The sequence below is a fragment of the Talpa occidentalis genome, unplaced genomic scaffold, assembly GCF_014898055.3.
Source record: "Talpa occidentalis isolate TD23 unplaced genomic scaffold, MPIMG_talOcc4v2.1 talOcc4.2, whole genome shotgun sequence".
NCBI lineage: Eukaryota > Metazoa > Chordata > Mammalia > Eulipotyphla > Talpidae > Talpa > Talpa occidentalis.
This window is the reverse complement of record NW_023602073.1, coordinates 152,377,128-152,389,552: the sequence shown is the minus strand read 5'-3', so window position 1 is coordinate 152,389,552 and position 12,425 is coordinate 152,377,128. Positions and strand designations below refer to the sequence as shown.

General features: G+C 69.5%; 2 protein-coding genes across 6 annotated transcripts in view; both read left to right on the top strand.

Moving 5' to 3' along the window:
- Nucleotides 1–12,425, top strand: part of MPC1 (mitochondrial pyruvate carrier 1) — a 197,826-nt gene that overhangs the window by 156,437 nt on the left and 28,964 nt on the right. The window lies entirely within an intron of this gene.
- Nucleotides 1–12,425, top strand: part of RPS6KA2 (ribosomal protein S6 kinase A2) — a 100,537-nt gene that overhangs the window by 73,421 nt on the left and 14,691 nt on the right. For all 5 annotated transcript variants that reach the window (XM_054697971.1, XM_054697970.1, XM_054697972.1 and 2 more), the window contains 9 exons: nucleotides 465–544; nucleotides 1,070–1,176; nucleotides 3,217–3,254; nucleotides 4,495–4,637; nucleotides 4,820–4,890; nucleotides 5,754–5,842; nucleotides 9,438–9,502; nucleotides 10,621–10,723; nucleotides 11,860–11,990. In XM_054697971.1, the coding sequence (XP_054553946.1) occupies nucleotides 465–544; nucleotides 1,070–1,176; nucleotides 3,217–3,254; nucleotides 4,495–4,637; nucleotides 4,820–4,890; nucleotides 5,754–5,842; nucleotides 9,438–9,502; nucleotides 10,621–10,723; nucleotides 11,860–11,990 (827 nt within the window). The remainder of the gene's footprint in view (nucleotides 1–464; nucleotides 545–1,069; nucleotides 1,177–3,216; nucleotides 3,255–4,494; nucleotides 4,638–4,819; nucleotides 4,891–5,753; nucleotides 5,843–9,437; nucleotides 9,503–10,620; nucleotides 10,724–11,859; nucleotides 11,991–12,425) is intronic.

Sequence of the window (12,425 nt, the reverse complement as noted above, 5' to 3'; positions counted from 1 at the left end):
GACACACCCGGCACACACACTGTATTATCCACAGCATGTAACGTGCGCAGTGTACACTTTCACACAGTGTGTAATATGCAGCGTACATGTATCCCATACACATAGCACATGTCATGCACACGCAGTGTCCATACACATCACAGCGTATGGTATGACACGGTGCACACTGTATACACATGGCATGCAGCATGCACACCCTGTGTAGTTACCGCGTGTGTCCACACCACACAGCGTGCAGCACATACGGTACGCACTGTGTGCACTGCGTGTGTCATCACACGGTGTGCGGGAGGCATCACCCACAGCACGCGGTGCACACGTATGCCGTGTACACACACACACACCGCACAGAGTTTGCACGCGCTGTTCCGCGGCCAGAGCAGCGGGGGCTCTCCTGCAGAGCCCGAGGGGGGGGCACGCCCACGGTGGGCCCATGGTCTCTGACCGCCACTCGCTGTCCGCAGCCTTTCAGACGGAGGGGAAGCTCTACCTGATCCTGGACTTCCTGCGGGGAGGGGACCTCTTCACCAGGCTTTCCAAAGAGGTACGTGGGTGGTGGGTGGTAAGTAGGCAGATGACCAGATGACAGGTAACTAGCCGGGTGGAAGGACAGACTGACAGGCAGACAGACACAGACGCACAGGTGCACAGAGGCATGGACAGATGGGCGAGAGTAGAGGTGGACAGTCAGGAGCGAGAACGCCACAGCCCGGCCCGAGCCTGAGCCTGGCCCGCCGGCCCCTGTCCACCAGCTCCCCACCGACCCGCCGACTCCACACGCGACATGCCGCTGGAACCCACCCCTCTGGGCAGAGAGCAGGTGGCCGGGGTGACGCCCTGGCGTGGTCACGTGTGTTGACACGCGACACGCTCACATGCCACGTGTCCTGTGAGAGGAGCCAGAGATACATGCGGAGCCGCAGACGCGGGGCGGGGGCCAGGCGGGGACGCTCCCCGACTCGCCTCCTGCGGGACCCCGGCCCCCGCTGAGCTGCCACCCGGATGCAGTCACTCGTGGCGGGAGCCGGACGCTGTGCTGGGCCCGCCACGCCGTGTGCTCTCCGCCCAGGTGATGTTCACCGAGGAGGACGTCAAGTTCTACTTGGCCGAGCTGGCCTTGGCTTTGGACCACCTGCACAGCCTGGGGGTCATCTACAGAGACCTGAAGCCCGAAAAGTAAGTGGGAGCCAGTGGGGTCCCCCTCCCCGCCATGCCATTGCTCCGGACTCCCGAGTGAGTGCATTTCAGGAGGCAGGGACAGCCTCGTGTGGGGACAGCCCGTGCGGGGACAGCCTCGTGTGGGGACAGCCCGTGTGGGGACAGCCTCGTGTGGGGACAGCCCGTGGGGGGACAGCCCGAGTGGGGACAGCCTCGTGCAGGGACAGCCTCATGCGGGGACAGCCCGTGCGGGGACAGCCCATGCGGGGACAGTCTTGTGCGGGGACAGCCCATGCGGGGACAGCCTCGTGCGGGGACAGCCCATGGGGGGACAGCCTTGTGCGGGGACAGCCTTGTGCGGGGACAGCCCGTGCGGGGACAGCCCATGCGGGGACAGCCTCGTGTGGGGACAGCCCATGTGGGGACAGCCTCGTGTGGGGACAGCCCGTGGGGGGACAGCCCGTGGGGGGACAGCCCGAGTGGGGACAGCCTTGTGCAGGGACAGCCCGTGTGGGGACAGCCTCGTGTGGGGACAGCCCGTGGGGGGACAGCCCGTGGGGGGACAGCCCGTGCAGGAAGGGCCTCCTCTCACGCAGGCTTCCCGGTGGGCTCTGCCTGCCTGGCGCTACAGGGAGTGGCTGTAAGGACGGTCCCGGCACGCTCTCCCTGGCCCTCCGTCTCTGGGGGCGCGGCCAGGACCCAGGTCCGGGACTGGAGAGACTGGGCAGTCGTAGGAGGCTGGGCCGCCATCCTTGTCCCCCTCCCTGCCCGCCCTCCCCAGCTGCTCGCCACGCAGGTGCCCTCAAGGCCCCCTCACCCGGCCTGTCTCCCCGCCCTGCTCCCCCCCGCACCCCCGGCCCCTGCCCCCTGCCTTGGAGGATGGTCTAGGACTTTTCTCAAAGGCGACAGGCGACTCCGGGGCAGCTCCAGCAGGGCCGGCGTGGCGGTGGCCGCGCCCTGGTGCGGCTGCCCCGGCGTGTTTGCTCACCTGCTCAAGGTGAAAGGTGACCTTCGGAAGCGCTGGCCCCCGTGTCGGGTTTCTGCCTGCTGTTTGCCTGAGCCGAGGCGAGAGTAGGCCGGTCCCCACAATGGCGGAGAGGCCAGGCTGCTCTGCCAGCCCCACAGCCTCAGCGAGGCCGCTGGCTTCTCACTCACTGCTCGCTGCCCCCAGGGCACCCTCGAGGCCACCGTCCAGCCAGCCCCGGCCTGGGCGAGGGGAGCCGGGGGGCATGAACCAGCTGTGGGAGGGGGCCCGGACCACCCCTCCAGGCTCCTCTTGGCCCCCCTGAGCCAGGGGGGCGCCCTCATCCCCGGCGGGTGCCTGGTGCGGCGTCCCTGAGGAGGCATCAGGGCTGCCCCGCGGTGGTGGATGCGTGTGCAGCTGCGCGGAGACCAGTGCCAACCCAGGGCCCGAGCCCCTGTGCAGAGCAGCCCCCCACGCCGCCATGTCCTTGAGGAAGGCGCAGGCCGCGCCCAGCGCTGCCGGGAGGCTGAGGCCGAGCCCCAGGCACCCGCCGTGCTCTTGTCCACGGTCAGAGGGACCTTTACAGCTAGAGAGTGTGACTTCCTTTAAGGCAGCTTTGGGGGAAAAGACCCAGTCGCTCATGGGAACTAGCAGGCAGCTGCCTTGACAGCGGCTCGTTTCCGGGCAGAGGTTAGGGCAGCAGAGGCGCGTCTCCTCACACAGTGTCGTCTGCACGACGTGCTCCCGCCTGTCCCTTCCGCTGTGTCTGGCCCCCAGGGAGGTGCTCGCACCAAAACCCAGGCCTCGGCGCATGGCCGACCCGTCCGAGAGCTCAGCCAGGCTGAGTGTCCCGTGCGCTGCAGCCCCTGCACGTCCGGCCCAGACGCCTCAGGTTGCAAAGCAGACGGTCCATCGCCACGATCCCCTCTCCCGCACTCCCCTCCCCGGCCGCGGGGCCGCCTGACCAGCAGAAGCCGCTCCTCCGAGCCCGCACCCGCCCGGCGGAGGCCACGGCCTGAGCAGGGCACCCCCGAGGCCACCCCCCACCCCGCCGTCCTTCCTCCTCCAAAGCCCGCCCTGCTACTGTCTTTCAGCATCCTGCTGGACGAGGAGGGCCACATTAAGATCACGGGTGAGTGAAGGAAGCCCTTCCCGTGACTCAGCCCTGAGCACCAGAGGCCACTCGGCGCAAAGGCCTCTGTCCTGCCTGCCTCTGCTGACCGGCTGCGTGACCACTGTCCACCGCTGCCTGTGCTCGCGCCAGTGCCCTCACCCCTCTGCCCCAGCCCTGCCGGCGTCTCCCCTGCCTGCGCCCCAAGCTCGGGCAGGCAAGTGTCCACGCCTCGCCTCAGGTGCCCGCTGGGGCCCTGGGCCGCCGCCTGCCCACCGTCTGCCCCGCCACCAAGCTCAGTCAAACCAAAAACGGGACACTGGCCCGTCACCGTCGGGGCCTCTTCTGTGTCATGAGCCGCACGACCTCACGGTGGCCATGGCGTCCCTGTGCGCCCTCCTGCCCACACTGGTTCTCGTGGGGCTGAACCCAAGGTCCGCAGGCCGAGGGCCACTCTGGACAGACTCCAGGGCGAACCTGCTGCCCTGGCCAGTGGCCGCCCTGCCCCTGCAGCCCTCCCCGGCCCTGGCCCCACTGCCTTGGGGCGCACTGACCTCTGTCCCCACCCTGTGAGGCCCCTGTCCCCCCACTTCTTCCCTGGGCCTTCCCTGCCCTGCTTCTTTGCTTCTGGGCTCCTGCCTTCCCCCTGCTTCTCCCCCTTCTCACCTCCTCCTCCTCCGAAGCCCCTCCCCTGCCCCCCCACTACTCCCCCGCTCGCCTCCCTCCCCCCTGCCCCAGGGCTCTCACTGCACTGCCACCGCCTGCATCTCCCCACATCCTGGTGACTACGGCCGTGACCCCGCTGCCTAGGCGCCCTCAAACCTCGCGGCTGCGCGGGGAGACTGAACGCGGCTGAGCTGTTTTAAGGGCCCGTTCGTGTGGAGAAGTTCGGCTCGTTAGGTTTCCCAGCAGCTCGGCTTTCCTCGAGCTCCTCGGGCCCCGTGTGCCTGGCGGTGCCGTCTGGGGCGCCCGGGCTTGGACTCGAGTCACATCTGGGGGTGGGGTGGGGTGGGGCGGGTCCGGGGTGCTCGCTGCCCCTGGTCTGACCTGCCCTCGCACCCTGGTGCCCCCGCGTGTCCCACCTCAGAGGGTGCCTGGGACAGCCGGGGGAAGTGCCGCTCCGGCCTGCAGGGGGACGCGGAGGGCCGCGGGTCCCGGGACGCACGAGGCTCAGGCCGCGGGCAGGCCCCGTGGTGCTGGCCCTCGCTGGAGGGCGCAGGCCGGCAGCCGCGGGGCGAAGGCGTCTGTGTATTTGCCTCAGACTTCGGGCTGAGCAAGGAGGCCATCGACCACGACAAGAGAGCCTACTCCTTCTGCGGGACCGTGGAGTACATGGCGCCCGAGGTGGTGAGCCGGCGGGGGCACGCGCAGAGCGCCGACTGGTGGTCCTTCGGGGTGCTCATGGTGAGCCGCCCCCCCGCCCCCGGGCCCCCACATCCACCCCGCCCCCCACGCTCCCCCACAGCCCCGGGGGGCGTCCTCCGCCGGGCACTCGCTGGCGGACTTTGCGGAGGGAGCCGGGGCTGCGTGTTCGTCGGGCGCCGACCCCTCCTTCCGTGAGTCACGCTGCCCTCCTGTGCCCACAGTTCGAGATGCTCACGGGCTCGCTGCCGTTCCAGGGCAAGGACCGGAAGGAGACCATGGCCCTCATCCTCAAGTGAGTGGTCCTGCCGGGACGCGCCCGAGGTCGCGGCCGCGGGGTCAGGGGTGGCGCCCGGAGCGCGGTTCTGGGTGGGCGTCGGCAGGAGCGTGACCCACGCCTGGCACCCTGGGGTCGGTGGTGCCGGCCCGCGCGCGGGTGACCAGTGTCCCGACGACGTCCTGGACGTGGTGCGGTTCCGCCAGGCACAGCTGCCCAGGCCGGCCGCTGCGGGGCACAGGGTTAGGCAGGCGGGGTGTGGTCTCCCTCCGTCCTGCCCGCCCCCAGGAGCCACTGTCCTGTCCGGGTCGCGGGACTAGCCGCTGCCGGGTCCACACACAGGCGCTCCTCCCCGAGTCCAGGGAGAGGCCTCCGCAGGCCCCGGCTGCCCGGCGCCCTTGCTTGCTGGGACACAGGGCGGGCGCCGCCTGAGCAGGCATCAGAGGGAGACCGGGGAGGCCGTGGGGCGCTGCCCGGGTCACGGGGCTCCGTCGGCTCCTCCCACCCGCAGGCAGAGGCTTCCTCCCCGCGGGCCGCCCAGAGCCCGTCCCTGAGCCTCGGGTCTGTCACTAGCAGCCCCACCCAAGTGTGCTGGGAGGACCCCGGGGCCCCAGCTTGCAGGTTCCCCTTGTCCAGATGTCCTTCTCAGTGCCCAGCAGGCCAGGCCCAGAGGCAGGCGAGAGACTCCAGCAAGCCAAGGAGACTCCAGATGTGATGTGGCCCGTGTGGGGGCCCCGGGGACTCATGCGCCAGGAAGGCCAGGACCTGCGCCCCCTCCCAGGCGCTGGGGCTGCGTTTCTCTGTCGTGGCCCGGAGGGCCAGGCGGGAGGCTGGAGGGAAGTGCCCGCTCGCTGCGCGCTCACCGGGCCGCTGTCTTCCAGGGCCAAGCTGGGCATGCCGCAGTTCCTCAGCGCCGAGGCCCAGAGCCTGCTCCGAGCGCTCTTCAAGCGGAACCCAAGCAACCGGCTGGGTGAGAGGCTGAGCCCTGGGCTGTGGGGCGCCTGGGGACACGGGGACGCCTGGGGACCCCTGGGGCGCGGGTCTCCTGGGGGCGTGGGGTGCGGGTGCTCCATGCAGCTCTCGCCCGCCTGCCAGTCCCAGGCTCACCGGTGGTGAAGGGCCGCAGGGGCCGAAGGGCGTGAGGTGGGGGCTGCACGCTCCTCCGGAGACCCGGGCGTGGGAGCGGAGGCCACGGGGAAGCCGCCCTCTCCCAGGGTGGCCGCTCAGGGTCGTCTTGGCCACCTCCCTCCCGAGCGCCGGGGTCCGAGGACAGAACAGCCGCAAACCGCTTCCCATTAAATTCAATTAAACCCTCTTACGTCAGGGGGTCTTCCAATCTATTAAATTGAGATTTACGTGATCATTAATCTAGAGCCGGTTCCTTTTCAAAATAACTGTTTCCACAGTCGCCTGTAAATGGCAGTTTGTCTGCAACGTAATTATTAGACGCTGAATGTCTGCCGCGGTCCTCCCGCTCCCCTTCTCCGCACACCCCAAGCCCTGCTGCCCAGCGGGGGCATCGTGGCACTGACGAGGACATGGGGTGGACGCAGTGGCCAGCGCGGGCGAGGGCTGTGGGCCTGGAGGGCAGCAGAGCTGGCCTGCTCTGCCGCGGGCGCCCCCACGCTGGCCCCGCCCTGTCTTGGCTTCGGGGCCAGAGCACTTAAATAATGTAAAACCGTTGAACCCAACGAATTTGACGTTCTCGCTGCGGTGCATTTGCCCGACTGACAGGCCGCGTTGCAGGGTGGGCGGTGAGCTCGGCTCGCAGCTGCGTGGTCTCTGGCACGAGCCAGCCTCGGTGCCCCCGCCGCCCTCCTCACGTGGGCCGCCGCGCTCAGAGTGGCTGCTGCAGCTCCAGGCGTCACATCACATGGACGAGGGGCTGTGTCTGTCCCCTCTTCCGGGAGAGCCGAGGCCTGGCTCCCGTGCTCCGCGCTGGCTGGACCCCCTCCCGGCGCTGGGTGCTGGGCGCTGGCCCTGGGAGTGAGGCCGGGTATGGGGCAGAGGTGAGAGCACCGGCTCCAGGCCAGCATGGGAGGCCCCCCTCGTGCAGGACACCCCGAGAGGGCAGAGCCTGAGCTGCTGCCCCGTCCTGGCTCGTAGAGGCCGCACACGTATGGGGCGGGAGGGACTGAGAAAGGCACAGGCGTCCCTCGGACACTGGACAACTCCGGCCTGTACCCCAGCACCAGGCTTCGGGAAAGAAGGAGGCACCTGCAAGCCGGTTAGTGAGGAGACAGGAAGGACCGCACAGCGGTCGCCCAGTCCCGAGGGGGCAGGGCCTGCGGGTTGAGGGCTGGGGACAAAGGAGCTCAGTCCTGCTGCCAGGGAGGGCTGAGGGATGCGGTCAGCGAGGCCCCCTGGCTGGTTGCGGGGAGATCCTGCGTGGCCACGGAGGCCACAGCCCTGCAGCGTCAGGACACAGCAGGCGAGCCAGGCTCAGTATACGGAAGGGACTGCAGCCACATCAGTCACGCCGCCCAGGGACGCTGCCCATCTGATTGCCGGGAGCCTTTAACCAGAGGTGGGGGGTGGCCATCACACGGCCTCTGCTCCGCTCTGCCTGCGGAGGCGCCCTGGATGCTGGACCCTAGCCATGTACTCGCTGTGGAAGAGCTGGACCCTGTGGAGGAGCTGGACCCTGTGGAGGAGCTGGACCCTGTGGAGGAGCTGGACCCTGTGGAGGAGCGCGAGTAGGCGTCCTTGTGGCAGTGGTCCAGGGGTTGCTGTGTTAGGAGCAGGCCCGCTTGGCAAGGACCCTGGGTGGCATCTCAGGCCGTGCCTGTGACATCGAGGGCGGGGCCTCGTGGTGCCCGGCCCGTGCCAGCCCGTGCCAGCCTGACGAGTGCCCAGGCGCAGGCAGAGACCTGACGACACCCCCCCGCAGCTTGGTCCAGACACCCGCGTGGAGGCGAAACACTGAGCAGGACGAGATCACGTCCACACGGGCCTGCAGAGCCTGGACATGTGCTGGACTGGACACATGCACTGCGGCCCCCTTGATGTCCCCATCCATGCCTTCTGGGCGCCAGGCACCTGGGGCATGGGCGGCAGGCCTGGCTGGGCTGCCCAAGCACCTGTCCTGGCTGTTCTCGGCCACTGGATGTCCGAGCCTCCTTACGGGACCAGCGAGCCTCCGTGTCGGGTCTCGCTCTGAATCGCACGAGAGAGACAGTTCCCTGCTCTGCTGGCGAACGTGCCGTCTGTCAGGTGTGCCCCCGTTGGGTCCGCAGAGCCTCCGCGCACGCTGGTTGCCGTGGCGATGCGCTTGCCCGGTCCGGCCTCGGTTCCCTGCCCCTCGATGTCAGCGGAACGGCCACGGCGCGGACGCACTGTTGTCTACAGCCCGAGGCCTCAGAGCCTCGGGGAAAGTGCGGTGGCGAAGCTGCCAGGTGTCCCACAGACCGGGGCGTGCACCCCGGGGGACCTCGCCGGCCCTGCCCCCCGCGTCCCGCGGCTCAGCTCCCGCGCAGTGCCCCTGCGGACGCGCGCACGAGGCGCCGGCCCCTGTGACAAAGGCGACCGCGAGGGAGGCAGCGGGGGAGCCCTGGGCACGGCACCTGGGCGTGTCCTCACCATGCTGACAGGCCCCCAGAGCCCGGGGGTGCTCGTGTGGGCACCCCCATGCTCTGCAGCGGTCCCTGTGTCTCTAGAAAGTCCTGGAGGCGGCACGCGTGGCCGGCATCCCCGCCCCCCTTTGTGCAGGACAGCGTCTGTGGGCCGGATCCGCCCTCACCCCAGGAGGACGCGCCCGTAGATGCTGCCGGGCGGCGCCTTCCTTGGGCTGGCTGCCCGTTCCGGCGCTGCGGGTGCTGGGGAGCAGCAGCCAGAGGCCAGAGCTCAGGTCGGGGAGAGATCCAGACGGGACCTGTGGTCAGGGTGGACACGCGCTGGGCGACGCAAGGGAGCCCCTGGGTCTGGCAGAGCGGGCTCCCGCCCCGCCTGCTCCTGGCCGGCCCGGGCTGTGGGGCGTCTGCCCACCCGAGCTCTGGGCGTCCACGGCGAGGGCAGTCGGGCGCCGGCCCCTGTGATTCCTCCACGGGTGCGTTTGCCCCGGAGCACGGTACTGCGGGCAGCCCAGGCCCTCTGTGCACGCGTCCGGGCCTGCCTGGTGCCCCGGCGGAGGGGGGCTTGTCCGCAGGGCACGGAGGGGCCGTCCTGCTGGGCCCCGCCCCTTGTGTTCCTTCTCCCTCCCCTGCAGGGCTCTCCGCCCCCGCCCCCTCCCCTGGAAGGCCCCGCCAGCACTAAGGGGCTTCTCTGCTGGGGCTGGCGCGTGAGCACCGCAGGCTCTTCCTGGGTCCCCAGGCCCCCAGTCCTTCAGCAGAGGCTCCCGGCCTGAGCCTCCCACCCACCTCCTTCCCCTGCTGGGCACCCCCAGCCTGAGCCTCCCACCCACCTCCTTCCCCTGCTGGGCACCCCCAGCCCTGCAGGGTGGGTGGCGGCACCTGGAGGCGAGGCAGGAGTAGGCGACGCGGGGGCCCCCTCCCGGGAGGGCCCAACCAGGACTCGTCAGGGCCGCCGCGAGTGCTGGGGTGCTGAGGCCGGCTCTGCTTCCCGGACAGGGGCCGGCGTGGACGGCGTGGAGGAGATCAAGAGGCACCCCTTCTTCGTGACCGTCGACTGGAACGTGAGTGCGCGGAGCCCTCTACGGGCCGGCCCCTCTCACTTGGGAGGGCTCCGAGGCTCAGGGTGGGCTCGGCCCGGCAGGGGCCTGCGGACTGCAGCGGACTCCGGGCCTTCCCATGTCCGCCGGCTCCGACCGTGCAGCGGGCACCGGCCCGGGCCGTGAGAGCAGGCGTGGGGTGGTCGGGGCGGGGTGAGCAGGGAACAGCAGAGGTGAGCACATCTCCACGGCTGGGGGTCCCGGAAAGGCTTGATCCTGGCCGCCTCCTAACAGAGCTGGTGGGTCACGGTGTTGGTGTCACGCGATGTGCTGACCCCAAGCCGTGACTCCAGGTGCTGCCAAGGGCCCCTTGGGCAGATGGGCCTCGGGGGACACTGGGTTTCAGGATTGTTCTGCACAGCTGTGAAGCGGGGGGCAGGCCCCGGGGAGGCCCTGCACCGTCCTGGCCCTGGGCCCCGCGGGGGTGAGGAGGGCTGGAGTGTGCAAGCCTCAGCAGGCGTCTCCCTTTGGGCTAAGCTACGACTGCTGCTGCGTCTGTGTGCGCCCGTGTGGGCCCATGTGGGCCTATGTGCCACTGTGTGTGCGCTTATGTGGGCCCATGCCTATGTGTGCTCCTGTGTGTGGGCCTGTGTGGGCCAGTGTGTACCTGTGCGCACGCCTGCATGTGTGCTCCTGTGTGCACGCCTGCGTGTGTGCTCCTGTGTGTGCGCCTGTGTGTGTGTGCTCCTGTGTGTGCGGCTGCGTGTGCCAGTGTGTACCTGTGTGCACGCCTGCGTGTGTGCTCCTGTGTGCACCTGTGTGTGTGTGCTCCTGTGTGTGCCTGCGTGTGTGCTCCTGTGTGCACCTGTGTGTGTGTGCTCCTGTGTGTGCCTGTGTGTGTGTGCTCCTGTGTGCACCTGTGTGTGCGCCTGTGTGTGCCTGTGTGTGCCCGTGTGCGCCTGTGTGTGCCAGCGTGTGCGTGTGTGTGCGTGAGAGAGAACCAATTCCCCGTAACGGAAGTAGGACCTGGCTCTGTGGGGTGTGTGGGCTCTTTCTGTCTCTGTCTCTGTCTCTCTGTCTCTGCGTGTCTCTGTCTCCCTTTCAGCGTCTCCCTCCCCCGCCCCCGCCCGCTGTCCTTGCAGAAGCTGTACAGGCGGGAGATCAAGCCCCCCTTCAAGCCCGCGGTGGGCCGGCCTGAGGACACCTTCCACTTTGACCCCGAATTCACAGCCCGGACCCCCACAGGTCAGTGCGGCAGCCCCACGAGCCCCCGCGGTCCTTCCCGGGGACCCCCGCTCTGGGGACGGCTGTCTGGACCCCGGGGCCATGCAGCGCCAGGCAGGAAGTGGCCTGTTGGGAGGTTTCGCCACCGCCTGTCTCAGCAGAGCGGGGCGTGTCCACGGGGCTTGGCGAGCACCTGGACGACCTCCCCAGCAGGCGTGGCCCCAAAAGGCCGTCCGCCGTGACAAGGAGGAGCATTTCTGAAGGGCCTCTGTCTCCTCATGCTCAGGCCCCTCAGGACACCACAGCAGGTCACTCCGGCCGCCACTCTGTGCTCGTGTGGCCTCCCCTGCCTGGGGCGGCGGCGAGGGCCTCGGCCTGGGGTCCCCAGAGCAGGCAGGGCTGGCTCTTCCTCTCCGTCCAGGCGGCCATCCTGCCCCAGCCCTCGCCCACGCCCACGCCCGCGGTCAGTGTGCGGGCGGTGTCCGGCACCCTAGCTGCTCCCCAGGCGTACGCAGAAAAGCAGAGTTCCGTGGTTACGTCGGGGCTGGACAGCAGCTCTGGGGTCCACTCCGAGGGCCAGTTGGTCTGTGAAAAGGATGTTGCCCCCTTCACCATGATGGGTACCCCCAGGCCAGGCGGGGGGCCCCGAGACTGGGTGTGCTTGGAGCCGCCTCTCACACGGGGTCTGGGCCCCGGGGCACAGCACCTGGGTCACACGGCTCCTCGGGCCCCGCTCCCCCCCGCTCCCCGGGGCTCCACTCCTAGTCGCCAGCCCCGGCCTTGAGGCCCTGCCGCGCGAACCCTTCCTGCTTAAGGCCGACCTGAAGCAGCGAAGCCCCCACAAGTCCGGCCCGGCTCAGAGTCACCCCTGCCTCCCCGCCCACCGTGGCCCCACCCAGCTCCTGTGGGCGGCCGTCTGCAGCAGGGTGGGCAACGTGGTGGGGAGACGCAGTCTCCGTGCGGGCAGCGCTTGGCCTAGGGCCTGCCACCACTTCTGACCAGCGCCGTCAGCCCAGACACTCACCCCAGAGGCCACGCTTGCGCCTGGCCTCACGCACACCACAGCACACGCCAGCATGCACTCCCCACCCCACACCCCACAGGCCCGTGGGGCCCCGCAGCGCTGCCCTCACGGCACTGGCCTCTCCTGCCTGCAGACTCCCCGGGGGTGCCCCCCAGCGCCAACGCCCACCACCTGTTTAGAGGCTTCAGCTTCGTGGCCTCCAGCCTGGCCCAGGAGCCCTCGCAGCACGACCCGCCCAAGGCCAGCGTCCACCCCATCGTGCAGGTAGTCGGAGGGGCCGGAGCCTTGCACAGGGATGTCCCCCTCGCCCCCTGGGGCGGAGGACCTGCCGGGCCTGAGCGGGGGCCAGCAGCGAATTGGGTCGGCGGCGGGCTTTGGGCCCCCATCTGTCTCCCCAGAACTTCTGAAGGAACCTGGGTGCAGGCTCACGCGCTGTAGGGGCTCTGGTTCCTCGGGGAGGAGTCAGGCGGAGCAGACAGGATGGGTGGGCAGGCCAGCACAGCGCCTGCGCCTCGGGCCAGGTTTCACGCCAGGAGTTGGCCTCCAGGCCATCCTCTCCGTCCAGGGGCTGCGGCCACTCAGTCCGCTCGGTGTGGGGCGGGAGCAGCCGAGGGTGGGGGAGGGGCGGGAGCAGCCGAGGGTGGGGGAGGGTCGGGCGCAGCCCACCCGCAGCGCCGGCCGGTGCAGACCTCGGGGCCG